The sequence below is a fragment of the Pongo abelii genome, chromosome 3, assembly GCF_028885655.2.
Source record: "Pongo abelii isolate AG06213 chromosome 3, NHGRI_mPonAbe1-v2.0_pri, whole genome shotgun sequence".
NCBI classification, from domain to species: Eukaryota; Metazoa; Chordata; class Mammalia; order Primates; family Hominidae; genus Pongo; species Pongo abelii.
Window position 1 is genome coordinate 63389068 of NC_071988.2, and position 27227 is coordinate 63416294.

General features: G+C 38.6%; 1 protein-coding gene across 5 annotated transcripts in view; it reads left to right on the forward strand.

Annotated features, from left to right (window-relative positions):
- The first annotated feature begins 1421 nt into the window (after window positions 1-1421).
- Window positions 1422-27227, forward strand: part of NMU (neuromedin U) — a 35720-nt gene continuing 9914 nt past the window's right edge. The window contains exons 1-6 of one of the 5 annotated variants that reach the window (XM_054554003.2): window positions 1422-1850; window positions 8092-8150; window positions 16269-16316; window positions 23495-23554; window positions 25203-25232; window positions 25321-25371. In XM_054554003.2, coding sequence (XP_054409978.1) covers window positions 1784-1850; window positions 8092-8150; window positions 16269-16316; window positions 23495-23554; window positions 25203-25232; window positions 25321-25371 — 315 coding nt within the window. In that variant the 5' untranslated portion in view covers window positions 1422-1783. Of the gene's footprint in view, window positions 1851-2031; window positions 2472-8091; window positions 8151-16268; window positions 16317-23494; window positions 23555-25202; window positions 25233-25320; window positions 25372-27227 lie in introns of those variants that run through there. The other 4 variants (XM_009240019.4, XM_063723440.1, XM_002814781.5 and 1 more) reach the window with 4 other exon arrangements.

The window sequence follows — 27227 nt, forward strand, 5'->3', positions numbered from 1 at the left end:
GCCAATGCACTCCAGCTTGGGTGACAGAGTGAGACTCCATCTCGGAAAAAAAAAAAAGAAAAGAAGTCACACTCACCAGACTGACAAAGTTTTTTGCATGAATGAGTAGCCATGGAAACTTCATTCATAGTTGGTGGGAATGTAAATTGGTATAACACTTTGGAAAACAATGTAAAACAGAGTTTAGCTAGATCATCCCCTGTGACCTAATAACTCCACTCCTGGGAATATTCCTCAGAAAACTCTTGCACATGTACACTAGGGTGCATGTACAAGAACATTCCAAGCAGCCTGGTTCACGCAGGAAAAGAAAAAAAAAACCTTTAATACACAAGTTGCTTATTTTGCTGAGCTGCTGGGGATATAAAAAACATTGAGCCCACTGTTTCAGGCTTCTCTGCTCTGGCTGACATTTCACGCTCACACTGGCTGCTGGGACTGGTGATCTTTCAGAGCACCTCTGGGAGACACCAGGAAGGTCAGGGGAAGCAGAGCCATGTTCACTTGCTTGCATCTGTAGGTCATTTACATCCTTTGTGCCCCTTTCTCTTTTTTTTTTACTACTTTGGTAATAAATCAAAGTACAAGAACCTTGAATCCAGTATTTTCTCACCCATCCTTGAACTTGGACCACATGCTAAAATCCAGCCTTTCTTACATGCTTCCTGTGTATAAAGAACTTAAAGAAGGTGGCCATTATTTTTTTTTTTACCTAATCTGTCAGGTTTTCTCCTGCCTCTCTTCGTATTTCTGACAGAGCACTATCCCAATCTGCCTTGTAATTAAGCTATTTGAGTAAGGATTTAGGGTCCTTTACCAAATTGTAACTCTGTCACTAAATCTTGTATCCCCAAAGCTCAGGTCTTGTTTACAGTAGGTTGAACTGTATGTGCCTGATACATTAACACTCTTGATTGAGGGAGAAGTATCTTGGTGGAGTAGAATAGCCAGTGGCTTCCTTACATGCTGACAGCCTTGAGCAGATTGTTTAATCTCTCCTGGCATCATAATGAGAATTTCAGTACTTTTACATCCCAGAGATGCCACGAATATTAAATAAAATAGCATGAGAAAATACCTGACGCAAAAATGCCCCTTCAAAAATGTTAATGTACTTCCTGCCCTTTCCTTCAGCGTTCCTCACCTTTCAAAGGGAGGTCAACTAAGACCGGTTTTCACCGGTTTTCACACACTGGGGCCTGTGGCGCGGGGGCGAGGGGGCGCGGAGAGGCGGTGCGGGGGCAGGAGGAGCATCAGGAAAAATAGCTAATGCATGCTGGGCTTAATTCCTAGCTGACGGGTTGATAGGTGCAGCAAACCACCATAGAACACGTTTAGCTATGGAACAAACCTGCACATCCTGCGCATGTACCCCGTAACTTGAAATAATAATAATAATAAAGACCAGTTTTCCCTCTTTCTGTAGAAGGAAATTAGGATGTATTAGCTGGTATCCTGGAAGAGGCTGCTTCCTGAACGTTTCCAATCAAGGAAATAAAGGAAAGCATAGAGATGGAAAGAGGGAGTCAGGTCACGGTAGAAATCAGGATGCAATAGCAGCAGAAATGCGTAGAAAAAGGAGTTTCCTTAGGCTTGGAAATCCGTAGGATAACCAGCGCTCCAGACCAGTTAGAAATGTGTGTGTGGTCAAGCCCCAGCAGTCCTTTCTTCTTTATCCTTTATTGACAGGCAACTGCATTTCCCTAAGGGGTCTGTGATTTTGCAGGAATTTGGGGGAGGGCCGATAGCATCAACATCACAGTTGAACCAACACTGCCCTGATATGCACCAGGCATTCCGCTTGGAACTGGGGATAAACCGGGGAACAAAACAGAAGTGCTTCCACAGAGGTGCGTACTAGGGACTGCCGAAGCTCTGGAAGAGGTGAAGGAGAAAGGGCGTCCCACGTAGACCCAGGACACCAGAGAGCGTCGCCACTACCAAGTTTAAAAACTCAGACGGCCTGGTTTGCCATACACATCCTGTTCCCAGTCCAGTCCTTCCAAAGGTGGGAATGGTGCATTATTTAAATTCCATTCTCTTTATCCCAGAGCGAAAATGCGTGGTACTTGGGTCAGAAACTCAGGCTAGGGGGCTCGGGTCCAGCTGCAGGGTGCGGCGCGGGCAGGCAGCCGGGCAGGGTGAAGCGAGGTAGGCCGGGGGCGGCAGGCGGCGAGGTGACGCGCGGCGGGGACCGCGCAGCCCAGCCCACGTGTGCGCGAGATTTAAAAGTTGACGGCGCGCCGGGCGCTCAGTTCTGTGTCCGGGCCCCGAGGCACGGCCAGGGCACCAGGTGGAGCACCAGCTACGCGTGGCGCAGCGCCGGGTCCCTAGCACCGAGCCTCCCGCAGCCGCCGAGATGCTGCGAACAGCGAGCTGCCGCCCCAGGTCGCCCGCCGGACAGGTGGCCGCGGCGTCCCCGCTCCTGCTGCTGCTGCTGCTGCTCGCCTGGTGCGCGGGCGCCTGCCGAGGTAAGACGGCCCCGCACCCGGCCGCTTCCACGCCATGCGCGCCTCTCTCTGGCTCCACTCACCGCTCTCTTCCACCCTCTTTCTCTCACCTTTACTTGGCTTCTGGGACTTCACTTGGCTTCTCTGGTGCCGCGGGGTTTCCCGCTTCCCAGGCACAGGTCGCCGCCCCAGGGCAACTAGCGACGTAGGAGCAAGGGGCCCGGCTAGGGCCGAAATACCCAGGCCTTGCTCACTGATGCCCAGCGGAGACCCTGCGTGGGGCCGGCTGCGATAGGTGGATACTGGTAGGGTTCCCTCATCCTCGGGATTTCCAGCCCCCCCGGCCCATGGAAACGGGTACTAAAATAGTGAACATTAAAATGTTTTCCCTTTGATTGCAATTATTGGAGGGATTGATGGTTGAAGCAAAACAAGAGTGAGTTTGATACTTCATCTGCTGAGGCAAGGTAAACTTGGCGAGTGCTCAGCCTCTTTGGTGAGTGAGCTCGTGTTATGTTGAGATAAACCTGAGCGGTACAACGGGCCCCACGCTAACCGCTTAGAAGGGGGAAGGAGTGGGCTTTGTGCCTTATCGGTTTTCAGGCACTAGATCAGGAAAAGGAATAGAGAACTTCTCATCACACAAAGTCGGAGAGGCAAGTGTGCAAGCCAGGCTTTCAGGCAGTGCGACAGCTACAGCAAGTGATGGCAGATGTGATTTGATAACAACAGGGACTTGCTGAGCTTGGCTTAGAGGGAAGAAATAGCAAACGCAAGGTCAGGGAAGGAGATGTGAAGCTTTGGAGACATAGCTGAGCAGAACGCAAACGTTCCAGTGGAGATATCATTTTCTGGGTTTTCTAAGGGTTACAGCTTACGTTTGCAGGTGCCTTATGGGGACCATCATTCATCCCCAAGTCAGGGGTCCCTCCATTGCCAACCACTGCCTGGCTGTACATTTTCTAGCTTGGCAGAAGGTTCTCTTAGCTTCCCTCTGCTCTCCTGTCAGTGAGGTAAAAGTGGCAGACTGTTGTGTCATTGTTCAGAACGTTGGGTACATAAAATCACAACTGCAGAGCCTGTAGTCCAGCCCTCAATTAGAGATGGGGAAATAGAGACCATTATTCTTTTCCTAATCTATTTATTTTTATTGTTCTCCTCTCATTGTTTTGATTTTGTCCTTTCCTGAGGCATTGGAGGGGTGTGTGTGTGAGAGACAGAGAGAAAGAGAAAGACAGAAAGAGAGACTCCCCTACTCGAAAAGCAGGATAATTTGGCTTTGAAATCCAGGCAGTCAGAAGCTAGCAGACCCAAACCTTCTCCACATAGCCAGTAGTGATACAACATGACTTTCTCCCAAGGTAAATGTTCATCTTTTAGGATTTTAAATATATTATTGGTAACTTAGGATGGTAATCTTTATCTGCCTTCTTAAGGATGCTGATAAGCATAGTTTGAATACTGACTTTGCTATGTAAAGAAAATGACTTTCTATGCATTTGCATGCTACAAACTTGCAGTGAATTTTGCATGCAGTGAAATTTGCATCAGAGATAACTGCCTTGGGGTGGGTTGGAGAATTTCAGACTGCTGTTGATTGAACAGTAACTGTAGAAGGCAGCAGCTGGTTCCTAAAAGAGATGATTCTTGGTTTTTATTTCCAAAAGAGCATATCTGCTGACATACCAATCGTCTCACAAATATCCCCAATATTTTTCAAGTAAAAGAATGAGATACTTCTTTTACTACCCAGAGGCCCCTAGATTGCCCTTTTGTGTCTTCATTCCCCTTCAGACCTGCTCTGAATACTAAAAAACTAATTTTATCTCTTTAAAAATGTGGTAGGAGGGGCAGAGGGTGAATAGCCATGTGATCTGCCCCAGTCCTGAGTCCCTAAAGATAGCACCGAGGGGGGGCGTGACATACATAAGCAAAACCCAGAGATTACCATGGTCAATCATCATGCAAGATGCAACTGGATGCCTCGAAAAACAACACAACAAATGTCGCAACGCCAGAGGAAAATAAAAGTGTCACTAAATGCAGCATCCTTGGCAAAAAAAAAAAAAAGAGAATTAGAGCATACAATGGCCATGTGAAGATAAAGGGTCAGCCACAGATTCAGTGGATGGAAACAATTTACTATTCAGAGAACACTAGTAAAATAAAGAAGGAAACTTCCTATAGGAGGAACACATTTTGGATATCTGTAACAAACTGTTACTTGATTTTGCCTGTGACAATAAGTTATCAAATGGTCAAGACTAAGTTAAGGAGTGTCTTTTCCTGCCCAGGCCTCTTGCTCATAGAATAATTCTTAACATTCACTTGGCAGTAACGATTTCTCACTTCCCAATCCGACAGTGAAGTACGTACTCGCAATGAGAAAAGAAAATTGGTGCTACTTTTAGAATAATCAGGTCTGTCTTTCTTATACATAAGGTACTTACGGATGTACAAGTTATTATTTCCAGCAGAGTATACTGTGTAAGACTGAAGATTTCACTTTACTAGATAGTAATGAAGTATAAATACCTTGAAGTTTCTCAGTGAAACTTATCAAAAACAGTACAGTTTTTATGATACAGGCACTGTCTCTGAAAACATGGAAAGTGATCTAATTACAGTATTGCTTTTTGACAGTATGAAGTCCATATCCAGAATGAAAATCACATTGACTCTAATTAACACACAAACGAAAGAAAGAATAACTCCTCCTTACGTTTGGGTTCAGTCATAGGATATTAGTCGTTTTCTTTTTTTTTCTTTTTTGTTGGAGACAGAATCTCGCTCTGTTGCCCAGGCTGGAGTGCAGTGGCACCATCTGGGCTCACTGCAAGCTCCGCCTCCCGGGTTCATGCCAATCTCATGCCTCAGCCTCCCAAATAGCTGGGACTACAGGTGCCCGCCACCATGCCCGGCTAATTTTTTTGTATTTTTAGTAGAGACGAGGTTTTACCATGATAGCCAGGATGATAGCCTCCTGACCTCGTGATCCGCCTGCCTCGGCCTCCCAGAGTGCCAGGATTACAGGTGTGAGCCACTGCGCCCAGCCAGGATATTAGTCGTTTTCTATAAATTATAGAATTTTTTTTAAATTTTGTTTCTTCTCCTTTTTTTTTTTTTTTTTTTTTTACAGTGAAACTGTGTTTACATGTTTTTTAGAACGGCCACAAAACACACTTTTTCTATTTTATGGAAGTGCCTGGGGCTAAGTTAGGCATAGTGGCCTTTCTAAGTGGCCCATGCAAGCTTGGGAAATGGAAAGAAGCAAACTCTCCATGGTCCTGATGAGGCAGTGTGTCTGAACACAGTGAAGTTGAGGTGGAAGCTTCCACTTTTACTGGGGGTTGGGGATGGTCAAAAGTATAAGAATAAAAAATAGCATTATTTAAATAGGAATGCTCTGTCAAACCGAATCTCATTTAGTGAGATCACCAGGTGTTTTATATGGAAATTTGAGAAGCACAGCTTTATCCCTTCCGGAAAACAATGAGCTCAGGGTAGGATCTACCAGATAACTGTGACTTTGGGATATATGTTTGTGGTAGGGTGAGAAATATATAATTGAGAAGTGTGTAAGATTGTTTACCCACTTTGAATAGTTGTCCCATGAAAGGGAATTCTGTCAGGTTCTGAAATAAACCAACTCTTTTATGGACTGCATGACCTCTATAAGTTATTTCTAATGCTTAGTACCACAGAAAATGTAGTTGATTACTGTTATTATTATTGTTGTTATTAGAACTTAAATGAAATAAAAGTAAAAACTTGTATGACTTCAAGGCAAGAGTTGCCTAAAACATGGTAGAATTAGGAAAAAAAATCTGTCAGGATATGCAATCAACCAGACTGATTTTCTGAGTTTTTAGGGCACCCATCATCTGAGCAGTGTACACTGTACCCAATATGTAGTCTTTTATCCCCCAACCCCCTCCCAGCCTCCACCTCCGAGTCCCCAAAGTCCATTACATCACTCTATGTTTTGTGTCCTCATAGCTTAGCTCCCACTTATAAGTGATAACATATGGTATTTAGTTGCCCATTCCTTCACTTCAAATAATGGCCTCCAGCGCCATCCAAGTTGCTGCAAAAGACATTACTTTGTTTCTTTTTATGGCTGAGAGATATTCCATGGTGTATATATACACCACATTTTCTTTATCCACTTATTGGTCAGTAGGCACTTAGGTTGTTTCCATATCTTTGCAGTTGCAAATTGTGCTGCTATAAACATGTGTGTGCATGTGTCTTTTTCATATAATGACTTCTTTTCCTTTGAATGGATACCCAGTAGTGGGATTGCTGGATCAAACCGTAGATCTACTTTTGGTTCTTTAAGGAATTTCCATACTGTTTTCCATAGTGGTTGTACTAGTTTACATTCCCACCAGTAGTGTAAGTTTTCCCTTTTTACACATCCATGCCAACATCTATTGTTTTTTGACTTTTTAATTATGGCTGTTCTTGAAGGAGTAAGGTGTTATCTTGTGGTTTTAATTTGCATTTACCTGATGATTAGTGATGCTGAGCATTTTTTTCATATGTTTGTTGGCTGTTTGTATATCTTCCTTTGAGAAATGTCTATTCATGTCCTTTGCCGACTTTTTGATGGAATTGTTTTTTCTCACTGATTTGAGTTCCTCATAGATTCTGGATACTAGTCCTTTGTTGGATGCATAGTTTGCAAATATTTTCTCCTACTCTGTGGGTTGTCTGTTTACTCTGCTAATTATTTCTTTTGCTGTGCAGAAGCCTTTTAGTTTAATTAGGTCCCATTTATTTATTTTTGTTTTTGTTGCATTTGCTTTTGGGGTTTTAGTCATGAATTCTTTGCCCAAGCCAAAGTCCAAAAGAGTTTTTCCAATGGACCTTCTAGAATTGTTATGGTCTCAAGTCTTATATTTAAGTCTTTGATAGGTCTTGAGTTGATTTTTAAGGTGAGAGATAAGGATCCACTTTCATTCTTCTGTATGTGGCTTGTCAGGTTTCCTAGCACCATTTATTGAATAGGGTGTCCTTTCTCCAATTTATGTTTTTGTGTACTTTATTGAAGAATAGTTGGTTTTAAGTATTTGGCTTTCTTTCTTTGTTCTCTATTCTTTTCCGTTAGTCTAAATGCCTGCTTTTATACCAGTACCATACTGTTTTGGTAACTATAGGCTTATAGTATAATTTGAAGTCCAGTAATGTGATGCCTCCAGATGTATTCTTTTTGCTTAGAATTGCTTTGGCTATGTGGGCTCTTTTTGGTTTTATATGAATTTTAGGATTGTTTTTTCTAGTTCTGTAAAAAATGATGTTGGTGTTTTGATGGGAATTGCATTGAATCTGTAGATTGCTTTGGGCAGTATGGTCATTTTGACAATATTCATTCTTCCAATTCATGAGCATGAGATGTGTTTCTATTTGTCTGTAGACATAAGTAATTCATTCTTGAGAGTAATATCTTTGTAATGTTATTAAGGTTTATTTAGTAATTATGTCTCCTTGTACTAAGTCAAATGCTGAAATATTGAAATAGGTGGGTGATGATGTACAGTGAAAAATGAAGAAAGTGTGCGAGAAAGAATTATATATGGATATTTAATTTTAGAAGAAATGCTATAAAATTAATCTGTGGCTATAACTTTATTTTTAGGTGCTCCAATATTACCTCAAGGATTAAAGCCTGAACAACAGCTACAGTTGTGGAATGAGGTAAGGAACTATCATCACACAAATTTGTAGAAACTTTACCCTTCTTTGAAATTATCATGTTAAAATGTATAATTGAGCTTTGGGAGAACTATGATTTTACCAACACTCTAATAATAAAACCCAGAATTACTATTTTTATTAAATAAAAGAGAAGGAAAGAAGAAAAGCAACAAAAATTTTTTAAATAGTTAAGAGAGCAGAAATAAGTCCTAATAACAGGATATAATAGAGTAATACAAGAACAGAGTAGTTACAGTAAATCTGTATGTACTTAAAAGACAGAGATTCTAAGATTGGATTTTTTTAATAGATCTAGAAATATATTGTCTATCAGTATCACACTTAAAACAGAAAACAAAAAAAGACTAAGTATAAAAGGATGGAAAATGATGTAGCAAGCAAATATAAACTGAAAGAGAATATATCTCATCAAATAGAATTCAAATGAACCATCATAACAGACAAATAAGATCTTATATGTTAATAAAAGAAAACCAGAACAAGAAAATATAGACATCATTAATATACACTAATAATGTAACCTTAAAATTTATTTAACAACTGATAGACCTTCAGGGAAAAAAATAGATAAATCAACAGTTATAGTTGGAGAGTTTAATACACCTCTCTCAAAAACTGACAGTTAAAGCAGATAGCTCATAAGTAGCTATAACAATGACATAATCATACAATTAATAAATTAGAGCTACTAGAAATATTTTTCACTACTTGGGAGGCTGAAATGGGAGGATTACTTCAGCCCAGGAATTTTTTTTTTTTTTTTTTTTTTTTTTTGAGACACGGTCTTGCTGTCACCATGCTGGAGTGCAGTGGCTCGATCTCCGCTCACTGCAACCTCTGCCTCCCGGGTTCAAGTGATTCTCCCACCTCAGCCTCCCAAGTAGCTGGGAGTACAGGTGCACACCATCATGCCCAGCTAATTTTTGTATTTTTAGTAGAGACGAGGTTTCACCATGTTGGCCAGGATGGTCTCCATCTCTTGACCTCATGATCCACCCGCCTCAGCCTCCCAAAGTGCTGGGATTACAGGCATGAGCCACCGCGCCCGGCCACTTCAGCCCAGGAATTTAAGACCAGTCTGGACAACATAGTGAAACCCCATTTCAGGAAAAAAAAAAAAGACAGAAATATTGTTTAAAACCTGCACTAAATAGTATACACATTCTCATTGTGTATAATTGGAGCATATGAAAAACAGAATGAGTTAGACAGAAAGGAAGAGTCCATAAGTTAGAAAAAATATGCCTTCCAAATGTTTTCCAGTTATAATGCAATAAAATTAGAAATTAATAACAAAGTATAACAAATATCTCTTCTGTTTGGATATATATAGTATTTTGGTAAATAACCTTGGGCTAAAAAGAAAATTACAAAATTTATTTAACAACTGATAGACCTTCAGGGAAAAAAATAAAAACATTATAACTTAAAATGTATAAGCTATAGCTTAAACAGTAGCTAGAGAGAAATTTTAGCTTCATATATATTTATTGGGGAGAAGAAAATTTAAAAACATTAATAAGCTAAGCATTCTGCTAAAAATGAGGTGAAAAAGAACAGGGAAAATTAAAAAAAAACAGAAATGAAGTAAATAATAAAAATAAGGCCGGGTGTGGTGGCTCACACCTGTAATCCCAGCACTTTGGGAGGCCGCGGTGGGCGGATCACAAGATCAGGAGTTCGAGACCAGCCCGGCCAACATAGTAAAACCTCGTCTACTAATAACACAGAAATTATCTGGGCATGGTGGCGCGTGCCTGTAATCCCAGCTACTCAGGAGGCTGAGGCAAGAGAATCACTTGAGCCTGGGAAGCGGAGGTTGCAGTGAGCCGAGATGGCACCACTGCACTCCAGCCTGGGTGACAGAGTGAGACTCCATCTCAAAAAATAAATAATAATAATAATAATAATGGCAGAAATAAATTTTAAAAAGAGAGCGGAGCAACAGTTTTAACAAAACCATGTATTTGTTCTTTCAGTAAGTTAAGCGCTGGTAGTACTGATTTCAAAAGGCAGAGGGGAAGGCAAAGAAACAAGATATAGACCAAAAAAGGGTAGAACCCAAGAAAAATAGAGATATAAAAAAAGTTTAAAAATAATTTTATGGATAATTGACTGTGTGATGGATGGTTGTGCAATCTGTAAATACACTAAAAACCATTGAGTTGTACACTTTAAATGGGTGAATTGTATGGCTTGTGGATTATATCTCAGTAAAGCTGTTAAAAAGAAAGTATGGACGGCTATCTGGTAATAATTTTGAAATTAGATGAAATGGATAAACTCCTAGATAAATATGCTGTGCCAAAAAAGGTGCAATGGTAATATGATAAGCACTGAAGGAACAATTTCTTCTTTCCTTGTATCACTGGCCAAGGCCTGCTTACTATCTTACACAGTAAATGTATCTAAAGCTTTTCCATAAAGTATAAACTTGCTCTAGAAGTTTGATACATAACCTTTACCCAGTTAAGAAAGTTCTATTTTCCTGTCTTGCTAAGAGTTTTGTTAATCCTAAATAAAATGTGAACTTAAATACTTTATTTGTGTCACTATTGAGATAAGCAATATGCTTTTTCTCTTTCAGTCTATAACTGCAATGAATTGCATTAACAAACTTCTTGCTCTTGAACTATTAGAACTAGTTTGAGAGTTCAGGAGATTTTGGGATTTTGGATGTAATACCAATATACATTTCTTTTCACTAGGCAAAAGTAACAAAAAAGTACAGTTTAAAATACTGTAGTATACACAATGGTGACAAAATCTGTAAGTATTTAGAAATTAACCAAAAATACACCCTAAATTTATGGAGTAGAAAATTAATTTCCAAAGAAAATAGATGATGATATATATATTTGGAGGGACATTCTCTCTTGGATGAAAAAATTAATTTGATATAATAAAATATCAATTTTCCTCATTAATTAATATAAATCCCATAAAATCAATGCAATCCCAAACAATTTCATTCACTTTAAAAAAAAAAAACTTTAAAATTTAACCTAAAATTGATGTGGAAAAATAAAGGTCTACAATTAGCTGCAAACATTTTAAATATGAACAGCTACTAGTGGGAACTTGTCTTATCAGATACTGAGACATAGTATAAAAACTGCAGTAATAAAAAAAAAGGCATGGTAATTGCATAAGAACAGACAGAATGAAACAATGGAACAGAGACTAGAGCTTGGAGAGAACAGCAATCACCACCCGTACCTGTCATATCCCTTTGGCATTTGCCATCCCAGGGTACTGGAAATTTATAGTTTCTGATTACAAGCATCCATGACTCTTCCTGTGCTGCCTGTGCTTGCGCCAGCGAGAAGTGCCTAAGAATAAATGACTGCACCACTGACAGCAGCCCCCAATTGAGGACCAAAGGGAGTTGGTGGATGAATGCCTTTGCCACCTCACCCCTAAAGAAAGAAATATAAAAGGTAAATTATAGAGTTAGTAGAAAATCATATAGGACAATATCTTTGTTAGGAGCAGGGAGAAACTTCTTGATGAAACTTCAAATATAAATCATAAGAAACTTCAGATATAAATCCTAAGGCCAAAAACATTCATGAATTAAATTACATTAAAAGTAAAACTTCTTTCAGCAAAGGACTACATGGAAAAAGGTAAGGGCCTTTGTTGGTTTTTTGTTTGTTTGTTTTGTTTTTGTTTTTGAGACAGGGTCTCGCTCTGTCGCCCAGGCTGGAGTACAGTGGCGTGACCTCAGCTCACTGCAACCTCCGCCTCCTCGGGTTCAAGTGATTCTTGTGTCTCAGCCTCCTGAGTAGCTGGGACTACAGGCATGTGCCACCACGGCCGGCTAATTTTTGTATTTTAAGTGGAGACAGGGTCTTGCCATGTAGGCCAGGCTGGTCTCAAACTCCTGACCTCAAGTGATCCGCCCACCTTGGCTTCCCAAAGTGCTGGAATTACAGGTGTGAGCCACCCTGCCCAGCCTTTGAAAGAAGATATTGACAATGTCTAAAACCGGTAAGGGGTTGCTTTTCTGGAATATACAAGAAACTACACCAAATCAATTGGATAAAGATAAGACTTCGAAATAAAAATAGTCAAAGGATAAGAACAGTTTACAGAAGAGGAAGTTCAAAAGGTTAACAAACATCTAAAACATACAAACGTGTTCATTAATAACAATGAAATGAAAATTGGGACAAGAGCAAAGTGTCACTTTCTACCTATTAGACTAGCAAAACAATTGAAATCTAGTTAATCGCAAATGTTAACAAGGATGTGGGGTCTACAAACTCTCATGCACTGCTGGGCAGACTGCCAACTGGTAGAGCCATCTGGAAAACAACCTAGATATCCCCACGATCCAGCATTCCCTCTCCTGGGTAGATAGCCCAAAGATATTCTCCCACAGATCCGTAAGTGGAGGACAGATTCAAGGAGGTTGATTATAGCTTTGCTTGTAGTGGAAAGAATTGGAGGGAACCCAGCTGTCTGTCACTGGGGAGTGGATAGGCAACATGTGGTGGGCACACATTATATAATATACTACAGCACTTGAAGCAACATACTAGATAGACACTCAGCAACATGGATAGGTCTCAATGGATAGTGTTAAGTGGAAAAAAAGTGAGGAAATATACATGCACAGAAAACAACAATATGGGTTTTACAAAAACATATACAAATAGAGGATATGCCTCAAATACACTAGAAGAGTTGCCTATGGGAGGGTGGAATGGGGGTAGGAAATGGAAATATAAAAAGAATAAATAAGTAAAGCAAGGCTAATGATGATAGTGAACTATGAACTGAGAAGAGTACCCTTTGTACCTAGGTCACCCGCAACAAAATACATAAGGGAAAAGATAAGATAGATGCTAAGTGCCAAGTATAAAACAGTCTTCAATAGTATAGAAATTCATCAAGTGTATTACAAGGGCCTCTGCCTTGATAGAATATCTAGGTACATGCTAGCAATATAAATAAGATGAAGAGTGACTTAGATAACAGATATTAATGTATAGTACAGACACATTTATTTTAGCTTGAAATATTCTATATTTCCATGGAAAATATTTGGAAAAATACTTTAGACGATAATGCTGGAAAAAACTCAGACTTGCAAAAAAAAAGTATACATTCTTTTACAGAAAAAAATATATTTAAAGAAGTTAAGATGCAGCTGGGCAAGGTGACTCAGGCCTAATATCAGTTCTTTGACAGGCTGAGGCAGGAGGATCACTTGAGCTCACAAGTTCAAGACCAGCCTGGGTAATATAGTGAGACCTCATCTCTATAAATAATAAAAAATAAGCCAGGCATGGTGGTGCTTGCCTGTGGTCCCAGTTACTCAGGAGGTTGAGGTGGGAGGATCACTTGAGCCCAAGAAGTCAAGGCTGCAATGAGCTCTTATTGTACCACTGCACTGCAGTCTGTGCGACAGCCAGACCAAAAAAAAAAGAAAGAGAAAGAAAGAGAGAAGAAAGAGAGAGAGAAGAAAGAGAGAGAAGAAAAGAAAGAGAAGAAAGAAAGAGAAAGAAAGAGAAGAGAGAGAGAAGAAAGAGAGAGAAGAAAAAGCAAGAGAGAAGAAAGAAGAGAGAAGAAAGAAAGAAGAAAGAGAAGAAAGAAAAAGAGAGAAGAAAGAGAAGAAAGAGAAGAGAAAGAGAGAAGAAAGAAAGAGAAGAAAGAGAAGAAAGAAAGAAGAAAGAGAGAAGAAAGAGAGAGAAAAGAAAGAGAAGAAAGAGAGAGAAGAAAAGAAAGAAGAAAGAGAAGAAAGAAGAAAGAAAGAGAGAAGAAAAGAGAAAGAGAGAGAAGGAAGAGGGAAGAAAGAAAAGAGATAAGAAAGAGAGAAGAAAGAGAAAAGAAAGAAAGAGAAGAAAGGAGAGAAGAGAGAAAAAAAGAGAAAAGAAAGAAAGAAAGTTAAGATGCTAGGAACATATAGTTAATTTTTCTGCTTGAAGATTTAAAAATTACAGAGCTAAAGCAAACCAACACAGGAACAGAAAACCAAACACCACATTTTCTCACTCGTTAAGTGGGAGTTGAACAATGAGAACAAATGGACACAGGGAGGGGAACATCACACACCGGAGCCTGTCGGGGGTATTGGGGGGCAAGGGGAGGAAGAGCATTAAGACAAATACCTAATGCATGGGGGGCTTAAAACCTGGATGACGAGTTGGTGGGTGCAACAAACCACCATGGCATGTGTATACCTATGTAACAAACCTGCACGTTCTGCACGTTTCCCAGAACTTAAAGTAAAATAAAAATAAATAATAATAATTACAGAGCTACCCAGGCACTAGAAACACATTCTTTCTAACCATATGTAGAGACCTAAACATTTTCAATGAGATTTACCAATGGTCTCTACAGAGTTCTCAAAAGCAGTCAGTGGCATTCAAAACCATTAGAGCCATATGCTGAGTACAATGAACAAATGCTTACTCAAATGGAAAGTGGGCAAGCAGCGTTCCTGTGTCCTTCAAAGAAATGAGAACAAAGACTGAAAAACTTTGCAGTTACCTCCTAATTTGACTAACTGGGTTTTTAAAAGTCTGATGTTTTTATTCAAATGACGTTGATGTCCTGAGATTCAAGGGTTCTCTGTTCTTGAACATGGACCACCTCACACAGATGGGCAGCCTGGTCTGTGGGTGGACAGTGTTCCCCTGGAGTGGGTAATGTCTTCAGATACCTGCACGCCATAAAAAACTCGGGAGGAACTACTTCCTTCTACCCTACTGAACCACAGAAGGTGACATTTGGAGGTGATGAAGTAAGCATTGCTCAAAAGTCAGAGCTTTAAAATGGTTATCTTTTTGACTTTTCCCCTCTCATTCACTTTTTTTTCCCCTGCAAGTTTAATACAACTTAATTAAAGGATTTTTGTTGAACACTTATTCTGGGCAATTTAGCAATAACACGGCCCCTACCCTCAGTGTGTGTGTGTGAGTGTGTGTGTGTGTGTGTGTGTGTCCATGATTTCAGGTTTGTATGGCAAGGAAGAGGGACCAGGTGGGTGGGCGCAAAGGATGAGTGGAACAAACAATTCCCCAAATATTTGGGACATAAAGGGAAGATGAGGCTAAAAGAAGGATAAAAGTTCTGTGAGGATAAAAAGGAAGGAGACATAAGCTTATGCTTTTTCTATAATGTCTTATACCTTTGTTATTCTCTAAGTTAGGAAATAATATATTTTAGGACATGTTCAACTTGGAAGCAATGAGGAGCTTGAGAATTTATGACAGTAAAGTATAATAATCCGCCCCCTGGTATGAGAAAAAGAATTCTGGTACTGAAACGGGCCTCTGAGATGGATTACCATAAATAGGACTCAACTTCAATCATTCCAGAGAGACAAGAATCAGTTCCATTTTTTTCCAGTTCCATTTTAAAAGGCCATCAAAGAAATAAATGTCATAAACAATGCCAGACATCCAGTTTAGTGCTTAACTTCTCAGCATAGTTTTTTTATGATTAATATAAATCTCTCATTCTACCATTTAAAGTCTCAAGTTTTCTTTTTAGGATAAGGACTGAAAATAGTTGCCAACTGTAGCTCAATAAACCCTCATTATAAAATAGAACTCTCTTCCAATACTGGTTTCATGGGAGAGATCTAGTGGATTGCCTATGTTGTATGAACAATTTTTCTGGTATGCTGTTTATCATGCTGTTATGATGTTAATTTAGGTTCATGTGTCATAAAGAACCATATGATAACCAAAGGTCTGCCTTAATTTCAAGATCATTCTTTAGCCAGCTCTCACATTTCTCAGGCTAAATAATACGTGAAAGTCTTTTCCTCAATATATTAATGTGAGGCATCTTCACGCCCTAGGATGGTCCCCGTCAGCAGTCGCTAGAGACATATACCCTGCAGTTAGGGGGACATCTTGAGAGAAGTCTCATTTCTAAGACTTTCTTATAAAGTTTTTGAGGCTCCTCTCTTCCAAATCCAGAGTCCTAAACTCCGGTTAATGATGGTTAATGATGGAACATTAACCATCATGGAACTGTGGTTAATGTTCCATAGGTAATGTGACTTTGTAAAATCTACTTTCTGTTATTTTCTGTCCATTCCCAGGATGTAACTGACATTTTTGTTTTCTACAGATAGATGATGCTTGTTCGTCTTTTCTGTCCGTTGATTCCCAGCCTCAGGTAATTCCAATTGAAGATATTTTGTAATAATGTAGGTGTTTGTGTAGTGCTTAAACTCTCCATTGCTGCCTTTGGGAACCTTTATGTGTTCATAAAAACATGTCAACGTGTGAGATATTATTACATTTGCTGCAGATAATAATCAGTACTGTGGACTTGTGTTGTAATGTGCTAGGGCTTTCATCACTAAATAAAATAGATTTGCAGACAATATACACATATTTTGTAATGTCAAATTAAAATGTTAATTTCAAAATCAAATTATGTGTTAAGTTAGAAATACTGTATCTGTCAGGGTGCAGTGGCTCATGCCTGTAATCCTAGTGCTTTGAGAGGCCCAGGTGGGAGGATCACTTGAGGCTGGGAGTTCAAGACTAGCCTGGGAAACATAGCAAGACCCTGTCTCCACCAAATAATAAAAATTTAAGCAAACTAACACAGGAACAGAAAACCAAATACTGCATTTTCTCACTTATAAGTGGGAGTTAAGTGATGAGAACACATGGACACAAAGAGGGGAACAATGGACACAGGGCCTGCTAGAGGGTGGAGGTGGGAGGAGGGAGAGGATCAGTAACTATTGGGTACTAGATTTAGTACCTGGGTGACGAAATAATCTGTATAAGAGACGCCTGTGACACAAGTTTACCTACATGACAATCTTGCATATGTACTCCTGAACCTAAAATAAAAGTTTAAATAATAATAAAAATTTAAAATACTGTATCTATTGCTGTATTTGGGGACAAATATCCTATCTCCCAGTTGAGTTTGAAACCATTGAGAGATGAATTTATGAGTCAGACTTTTGGAGGTCAAAGCATCATCATTATAACTGAAAAGTCCATTTGTGACTGTGGCTTCAGATCTGATATCAAGTGTGTTTGCTATAATTGCCTCCAGAATTAAACTTGCCTGCAAGTCTCAGACAGTGACTCTGAGCTTTCCACCAGTCAGATTCTCAGCCACAGGGCAGAGACCAGGCAAGAACAGCTGACCAGAGCAAGAACACTGACTCCGTAGAGGAAAGAGCTGAACTGAACATGCCCAATTTCTTCTTCTCAGTTCGCCTACCAGACAACTCACTCCTCTTCAACAGAAAAGAATTAAGAGAAGGTTTTGGAAAGAGGCCAGGAGTGCTAATCTAGCTCCTCTGCATGAACACTTAAGGAGTGGGGAATAAGTGTGTTCTTACATTGTCTTTACTGGATGATGCTGCTTTCAGAGTCATCAGCTATGCTCCTGGGGCGTACTCCCTACATAGTTTGGCCGAGGTGCCCAGGCTGTTGGTCACACAGTCTCCAGTTGTGTTTTCCTGGCCAGTGTGAAGAAACAGCCTTGTATAGTGTTCTATTTCTTCTGCCTCAACCCATTCCCTAGATACCTGCTGGAAATTTGAGGTATTAGATAGTAAAGCAAGACCAGGATCACAATAGATGATGTTTTTGAACAATATTTCAAATTATTCAAGGAGCATTGGCAGATATATATTAATAACATGAGATGATATTAATCAGCCTATATGCATTTGTGTTGTATTTAAAATTCAGGAACATCCTCAAAATCACTTTTAGGTCTTCAGTACTAAGAGGATGAATTTTAAAGCACTCATTTAAACTTCATCAAGATAAACTAATGTTTGACTGGATTTCAGTACTGTGCCTCTTTCAAGAGGAGCTTAGTAAATTTACTATTTGAAAGTTTTACATTTACAATTGAAATTGTAATAAATTTAATACTTTAAAAAATTATTGTTTTATTACATGTGAAATTAAAGCTATGCATTAAAACCTAATTTTGGTTTCACCATAGTATATTGGTGATGCTCTTATATGGGATACATTTATAGCCAGCACCTGGAATCATGCTTGAGAAGAGACTCAATAAATATCTCTTTAATTACTTAGTTAATAAAACCCAGTAGCAAACATGCTATGCAGAAATTGTTCTCTTGTAACAAATATCATTATGTCATCCCTTTTTTTTTGGCCCATTCATTAGTTTAAAAACCATATAAATATGGTTTTACTGATTTAGCTCTCAAATAAAAAATATAAATTCTGGAAGAATACATACAAAATAAATGATAATGGTTATGTAGAAAGGGAGTCTTAGGTGGATAGGACAGAAATAGGAGGACTTTTTAACTGGATATCATCTTATAATTTTTTAGTTTTGAAACTTGTGAAATTATGAATTATAAAAAACTCAAAGGAAAGAAATGAAAGAAATTATATAAAAGAGATAGATTCACAAGTCCCTTCCCTAGAAATAGCTGCTAAACTAATACAGATGCATCTCTTTGGAATGGTGCTTATGTATAGTAAGTGTATTTGGGTACCTTCACAAGAATAAGTAATATTAATAAATTAGGAATTGTTTTTAAAAATTGTATTCCTGATGTTTTGGGAATATATCATTTTATGGGCTTACTTCTGTGGCTGGGTTTCTTCATATGCTTGGTGGTCGTTGGCTGGCTATCAGCAGGGGTGGTGGAGGCAACTGGGCGAAGTGTTACTTACAGTCCAGCAGGCTAGTCTGACCTTTCTCACGTGGTTGCTGGGTTCCACCAGCAGTGGGAGAGCAAGCTCCATCACCTAAGTGGGTTTCAAACCTCTGCTTGTGACATATTTACTCATGCCTCATTGGCCAAAGCAAGACAAAGAGTCAATGTGGGGGGCCACACACACTCAGTGTCTGCGTTAGGGGACTGACTACATAAAGGCAATGGATACAGGGGGGCGTGATTCAATGGGGATATTATTATAACAGTAATTACTATAATTTCTAAAAATTGTCATTATTTTCTCAAAACATTGATAATAAACTCAATTCATGAGTGGGCAATTCGGTACACAACTGAAAACTCGTGATAAGTATAGCTATTGTTGTACTCAGATTTAAGGTTTTAGCATCACTTAGTCATTTAAAATACTAAGACATCATATCACTGCTTTGCTCCAAATCTTCCTATGGTTTCTTATTACGATTAGAATAGTATCAAAATCCCTTGATAGAGCCCACAGACCCTAAATAATTTTTTTTTAATTTTAGGTTCAGGGGTAAATGTGCAGATTTGTTATGTAGGTAAAGTGTGTTGTGGAGGTTTGGTGTATAGATTATTTCATCACCCAGGTAATAAGCATAGTACTAGATAGGTATTTTTTTTATCCTAACCCTCTTTCCACCCTCCACCCTCCACCCTCAAGTAGGCCCCGGTATCTGTTGTTTCCTTCTTTTTGCCCACGTGCATCCATGTTTAGCTCCTACTTATAAGTGAGAACGTGTGGTATTTGGTTTTCTGTTCCTATGTTATTTCGCTTAGGGTAATACCCTCCAGCTCCATCCATGTTGCTGCAAAGGATATGATCTCATTCTTTTTTATGGCTGGGTAGTATTTAGTGGTGTATATGTAGCACCAAATTTGATACAATTTTAAAACATTGTTAATTTTCACATACACTATTATCTTATTATTTATGTGATTATGTGACCATTGCTTTGAAACATTTTCACCAAGTAGAAAATGTTATCTTTAAGGTCTATATATTTAAAAATAAGATATTAAAACTTTCATGTATTTAAATCCTTGAAGAATAGTTGAGAATTGGCTTCTTGTAAAGGGGAGTTGGGGAAAATGCATTTGCTTTGAAACTTTTTCAGTCAAAATTCAATCTTACTGAAGCTCATCCAGCTTAGAAACTGTTTTCTAGGAAGAAACAACTCACATGTGTGAATTTATTCTTCTTTGAGTTGAAATACATTTTTGAAACACGACATCACTAGGTATTTTCTTTCTATTGTTTTGTATTTTCTATTTTGAAATCAGCCATAAGTGTTTATTCTTCTTTGAGGTGAAATACATTTTTGACACATGACATCATTGGGTATTTTCTTCTTATTGTTTTGTATTTGCTATTTTGAAATGAGCATAAGTGGAGCATTTTGTTTTTGTTTTTAGAGATAGGGTCTCACTCTGTCGCCCAGGCTGGAATGCAGTGGTACAATTATAGCTCACCACAGCTAAGAACTCCCGGGCTCAAGCAATCCTCCCACCTCAGCCTTCTGAATAGCTGGGACTACAGAAGCATGCCACCATGCCCAGCTAATTAAAAGAAAAAAATTTTGTGTAAAGATGGGGGTCTCACCCTCTTGACCAAGCTGGTAAGGGAAGTTATAGGGATTTTATTTCAGATTTTTGTGGGGTGACCTGTGTATTCAGCCCTTAAGTATAACCAGTGAGAAAGGATGTATCAGTGTTCACACTCTAGATTTCTCGCAGCCAACTCCCAACTCCAGGCTTAGCAGGCAATACCAATGCAACACAATAATACCTACAAATCAGAAGGCCAAGGTGCCAGGCCACACTCCTCCAACTCCTAGCCATGTGTGGTATTGGGCAAGTGACAGTCTCTTAGAACCTTACTTCCTCTGTATATGAGAATAACAATTCATGTCCTGTGTAGGACAGAATACAAATTATGTATAGTCATGCATCACTTAACGATGGGGATATACATTCTGAGAAATGTGTCCTTAGACGATTTGTCATTGTATAAACATCATAGAGTGTCCTTACACAAATCTAGATGTACAGCCTACTACACACCTAGGCTATATGGCTACAAACCTGTACAGCACATTACTGTACTGAATACTGTGGGCAGTTGTAACACACTATGTAATTAAATATATCTAAATGTAGAAAAGGTACAGTAAATACATAATATAAAAGATAAAAAATGATGCACTTGTATAGGGCACTCACCATGAATGGAGCTTGAAAGACTGGAAGTTGCTTTGGGTGAGTCAGTGAGTCAGTAATGAGTGAATGTGAAGGCCTAGGACCTTACTATACACTACTGCAGATTTCATAAACACTGTAAACTTAGGCTGCATTAAATTTATTTAAAAATTTTTCTCTCTTCAATAATAAATTAACCTAGCTTACTGTAACTTTTTTACTTTTATAAACTTTTTAATTTTTTCTTTTTCAAGACAGGGTTTCATTCTGTCATCCAGGCTGGAGTGCAGTGGCATAATCATGGCTCACTGTAGCCTCGAACTCCTGGGCTCAGATGATCCTCCCATTTCAGCCTCCTGAGTAGCTGGGACTACAGGCATGCACCACCACACCTGGCTAATTTTTTGTATTTTTTGTAGAGACAGGATCTTGCTATGTTGTCCAGGCTGGTCTCAAACTCCTGGGCTCAAGCAATTCTTCCACCTCGGCCTCCCAAAGTGCTGGAATTACAGGCATGAGCCACCGTTCCTGGCCAACTTCTTAATATTTTAGAACTTTTTTCTCTTTTGTAATGACACTTGGCTTATAACACAAACATGCTGAACAGGTGTACAGAAATATTTTCTTTATATTCTCATTCTATAAGCTTTTGAAATTAAAAATAATTTTTTTGACTTTTTAAACTTTGTTGTTAATAATGAAGACACAAGCATGCATATTAGCCTAGGCGTACACAGGTCAGGATCATCAAGATATGACTAGATGATAGGAGTTTTTCAGCTTCATAATAATCTTATGTGACCACATTGTATATGCATTCTATCATTGACTCATTGACTGACATGCCATTATGTGGTGCATGACTGTATATGAAAATGTTTTCTAATTTATTGAAACACTATATACATATGAGACATTATTAGTAAATATCCCAAGAATTTGCATGACAAGCAAACAAATGGAATGAAGAGAACAAAGCAGACCTCTGATGCTAGGAAGGATGCACAGAAAAACTGTCGACTCCACCTGTGTCTCTAACCACAACCAACCATGTCAAGCATGTACTGATGTTCAAAGGGAGAGAAAGTGAGACTACTGGAGGCCCTGAACAATTCTTTTCATATGTCTTTCTTTCTTTTTTTTTTTTTTTGAGACAGAGTCTCACTCCATCACCCAGGCTAGAGTGCAGTGTCGAGATTTCGACTCACTGCAACCTCTGCCTCCCAGGTTCAAGTGATTCTCCTGCCTCAGCCTCCCGAGTAGCTGGAATTACAGGCGCATGCTACCATGCCCGGCTAATGTTTGTATTTTAGTAGAGACTGGGTTTCACCGTGTTGGCCAGGCTGGTCTCGAATTCCTGAACTCAGGTGATCCATCTGCCTCAGCCTCCCAAAGTGCTGGCATTACAGGCGTGAGCCCCTGCACCTGACCTCTTTTTCATATAACTTCTAAATTAAGAATCACTTCAGCTGTAAATCAACCTGAGAACTTTACCTACATTTAATTATTCTAAGAACTCTCTGCAGTGATGTCATCCCCGACTTAGAGCTGAAGAAATGGAAATTTAGAGAGGTTAGGTAACCAGCCCAAGGTTACACAGCTAATAAAAAGCAGAAATGGAATTTGCACTGCGATAAAGTTACAGGCTTCCCAACTCCATAGCTCATGCTTTTAACCACTAATTATATTGCCCTCCCTACTGTTCTAGTTCTTCATTACTTCCAAAATGCATACATTAAGTAATCAATTGTTTATGGTGCTACTGTGCTAAATTCTGTGCAAGGCAGGTTTCGCCCCTGCTTGTCCATTTCTTCTACTCCTTACCACACCCAGCTGGCTGCTAACCACAGAGCCCTGCCCTACTTCTGTGCTCGAATGCTTTGAAAAACCTGATCCTGGGGTGTGCAGTCAGCAATCTGGAAGGGTGGTACTCAGATTAGGTGCACCACGCATGGCTTCTTCTCCTCCACTTCCCATTGTTTTCAAGCAATTGCAGGATTTTCAAATTAGCCAATAATGAGTAATATTCAGCGAGGCTCACAGCTTTGGCATGTAGATACAGATTTTGCTACAAGCTGGGAAGAATAATTCCTCTTCTGTCACTGTCCCTTGTTACTCTCAGTCATAGAATTTCATAATATTTTAGCAAGTGCTGAGAACTATGTATCTAGATCACAGCAGAAGCCTTCATGAGTGCATATGTACCATTCTTACCTTTTTTTTTTTTTTCTGGTTAGAAGGAAGGCTTTACTTTTATAGCCAAGTTTTTGTTATGAGAGAAATCAAAGGATTCCAACAGTTTTAATAATCTCCAGAAGGATTCTTTTCTAGGTAGTTAGCATTTCCTCATGCCCCTAACATTTTATAGTTATCTCTTCTATGTAAACGTCGTTAAAGCAGAAGCATAACTTACATATCTTCTCATTTCTGTTAGGCATCCAACGCACTGGAGGAGCTTTGCTTTGTGATTATGGGAATGCTACCAAAGCCTCAGGTAAGGTTGAAATAGTGTTTTGTTTGTAGACAAAAATTATCCAAAAATTTCTTGGAATTTCTCCTGGAAGAAAATATGCCCAATTTAGGAAGCATTCCAAGACAAGTTAGAAGAGGAAAAATTGTTTTTGGATAAGAAATACTTCAGGTTCTCTGATATCTGAGAATTGAGCATCATATTAATGGAGCTTACAGTAATCTAATTGGGAAATCATATGGCCCCATCAAATATAAAATGAGTTCCAGTCCGGAGGAATAAATATGGGGTCATGTTGGCTCTCTGTTTTTGCCCTGACTCATGCTACTTTGGAGAACAGATGCATCTTTCTAAGCTGCTAAGCACATCTTATGGTTCAAAGGTTAGGACATTGTACTTTGTGGGAGAGTAGGGCATTAAGAATGCAAAAAAAAAAAGCAAATTGTATTGTCATTGTCTTGGTTTCTTATTAAAATTACTTGATTCTTCTGGGAGAACTTTTTGTCTTGGAGTGAGAGTAGATGGGAACTTGAAAAGTAGCATAAGCACCATACCTAATTTTATAATCTCTATCTTATCAATGAACTTATTTTAAAGCTACTTTATTAAAGATGAGAGCTTCAGGTTTGGAATTATATTTTTCATTTGCAATTCTAACTTAATCTGTGGTCATTGGTACACTCTGACTTCCATACTTTTCATATATAATAATTCAAAGAAAAAAAATCCATAATTTGAAACCATAAATGTTTTATGAAACTAAATAATCTCTGCCTACAATTGTATATTTATCCATTGTTTCTAATGGTGATATTGTCCAAAAAGCATAATTGATTTTTTCCTAATTAAGATAAAAGAAATGACAATGGTGTGTATTCATGGTCTTCCATTTTTATTAAAAGCAAGTGAGAAAGAACAACAACAAAAAAGGAATTATATGATTTAAAATTTTTTTTTTTTTTTGAGTTGGAGTCTCGCTCTGTCGCCCAGGCTGGAGTACAGTGGCGCCATCTCGGCTCACTGCAAGCTCCGCCTCCCAGGTTCACGCCATTCTTCTGCCTCAGCCTCCTGAGTAGCTGGGACTACAGGCGCTCCCGCCACCAGGCCTGGCTAATTTTTTGTATTTTTTTTAGTAGAGACGGGATTTCACCGTGTTAGCCGGGATGGTCTCAGTCTCCTGACCTCGTGATCCGCCCACCTCGGCCTCCCAAAGTGCTGGGATTACAGGCGTAAACCACCGCGCCCGGCTAAAAATTTTTTTATGGAAGACATCAAAACCAACTCATAACCTTCATATTTAGTGATAAACAGTAAAAATATTTGCATGTGATTCTTTCAGTCTTCTCCTCTGAATATTCCATCATGTCATGATATAATAATTTCCCATTCTACCACTGTTGAATATTTAGGATGTTTCCAATTTTTTACACTTATGAATAAAGTTGCAGTAAAGAGATCTTTATGCACATCTTTATTTGTAAACAATATTCAATTAATTTCCCATTTATTTTTAGAGCAACGGATGCTTAACTAATTTCAGTCTTATATTTTATATGTAACATGAGTCATGTGTTTTAAATAATTGTGTGTTATAACATTATAAAATTACTGTATATAAGATAGTAAAATTTTACAATATATAATATATATATAAAATATCTCTTTTCAATAGGAACAAGATGAAAAAGATAATACTAAAAGGGTAAGATGATTTTCATAAATCTATACCTTATAAAATAATAAGGGAACCATTAATTTTTATAGTGAAACTTACTGCTTTTTTTAAACAGTTCTTATTTCATTATTCGAAGACACAGAAGTTGGGCAATTCAAATGTTGTGGTAAGTTGTAGAACTACTTAGTAATCACTAATGTTTGTTTAAAAGAATGAAACTGTTTTTGCAGCGTAATAGAGCTAGATCAGAATTCAAATTTTTTACTTTAAAAGTTTATATGTGAGTAAAGGAATGAAATTCAATATTTATTATACATTTGATTTATTTTATATGTCAATTACTACCTGCACATTAAATTCATTCGTTCATTCATTCATTTAACAGTTATTTACAAAGTATTAGCTATATGCTATGTGCCAGGCACAATCCTAGGTACTAGAAATATAGCAATAAATAAAACAAAATTTAAAAAAGAAATCCCTGGCCAGGTATGGTGGCTCATGCCTGTAATCCCAGCAGTTTGGGAGGCTGAGGCGGGAGGATCACTTGAAGTCCAGAGTTCGAGACCAGCCTGGCCAACATGGTGAAACCCTGTCTCTACTAAAAATACAAAAATTAGCCAGGTGTGGTGGGGCACGCCTGTGGTCCCAGCTACTCGGGAGGTTGAGGCAAGAGAATTGCTTGTACCCAGGAGGTGGAGGTTGCAGTGAGCTGAGATCATGCCACTGCACTCCAGCCTGGACGACGGAGCGATACTTTGTCTCAAAAAAAAAAAGAAAAGGAAAGAAAAGAAAAATCCCTGCTTTTGTGAAACACATTCTAAAGACCAAGAAAATAAAAAAAGCAAATAAATAAGTAAAACATATTGTTTCAGCTGGCAGTTGTTGCAAATTTAAAAATCATTTGATCCAAGGGCATTTTTTATTTTAAAGGATGATTGTCAAAAATGTAATTAAATATAATTAGAAATATTCTCTTCTATTCCTAAGGTCTTCTTATTAGTAATTAGGCATTTAATGTGAGAATGTATTCTCTAAGGTTAGCCAAAAACCGATAATTTGAATTCAGTTCACTTTAAAATCATGTAGTATTAGCGGTAGTTTTTCTTTTTGTATGCATGGATTTTAAAAATGCTAACCAACCTACTTGGTGTTTCAATCTAGAATACTTAGAAATTATTTGACTATAATATTATTTCCACACTTGTGATTCACTTCCATGAACCAATTTAGGGAATGAGGAGCATAGTATATTTTAAACAGATATATACCTATGGAAAGGTAACTGTAATCTTAAACTCAGTCTGAAATATTTATCACATGGAATACTACATATGAGGAGGTGAAAGATTATACTGGCTTTACACCAAGTACAAGTTGAATTAGTTAACAGGTAACTGTTATACAGGGCTCAACATAATCCATGTGATAAATGAATTTAACATTAATGAGAAGTCTCAATGTGACCCATACCTTTTTAAAAAATGCAGCCGTATCAGGTAGGTAGCTACATATCTCAAGTGTGCTTTCATTTTCTTTGGCTTAGCACCTTTACATTTTGTGAAAATGTATCTTAGTCACAGTTTTCACTATCAAGAACACATTGTCATTTTCACACATTGTTGTCTTGCTCCCAACGTTTCTGTTTTAAGTATATAATTTATAAAGGAGGTTATTAGATGTGTGTATAGTATAATCTTCCAGATTAACATGTTTATAGTGGAAAATTGCTACTGGCAGTGTGGGTTTCGCCTGGTCTGAATTATTTTGAGTAAGTCTAGCAACAGACAGACTGCCTTTTGCCTCTCGAAGAGGCAGTGAGGGGTTTTACTTGCCGACAGTTCACAAGAGAGCTGCAGCCGGCGGGAAAGTGCTTCTTCTCAATATGAGGATAAAAATCCCAGCGTAGAGCTACCAAATTTTATCCCACCTCTTGGTTTATTCTCCACAGTTCTTTGAATTGCTCCCAAAGAGCTGTTTTAGGTGACATCTTTAATTTTCTGTTTTGTCTGGGACAAGTTT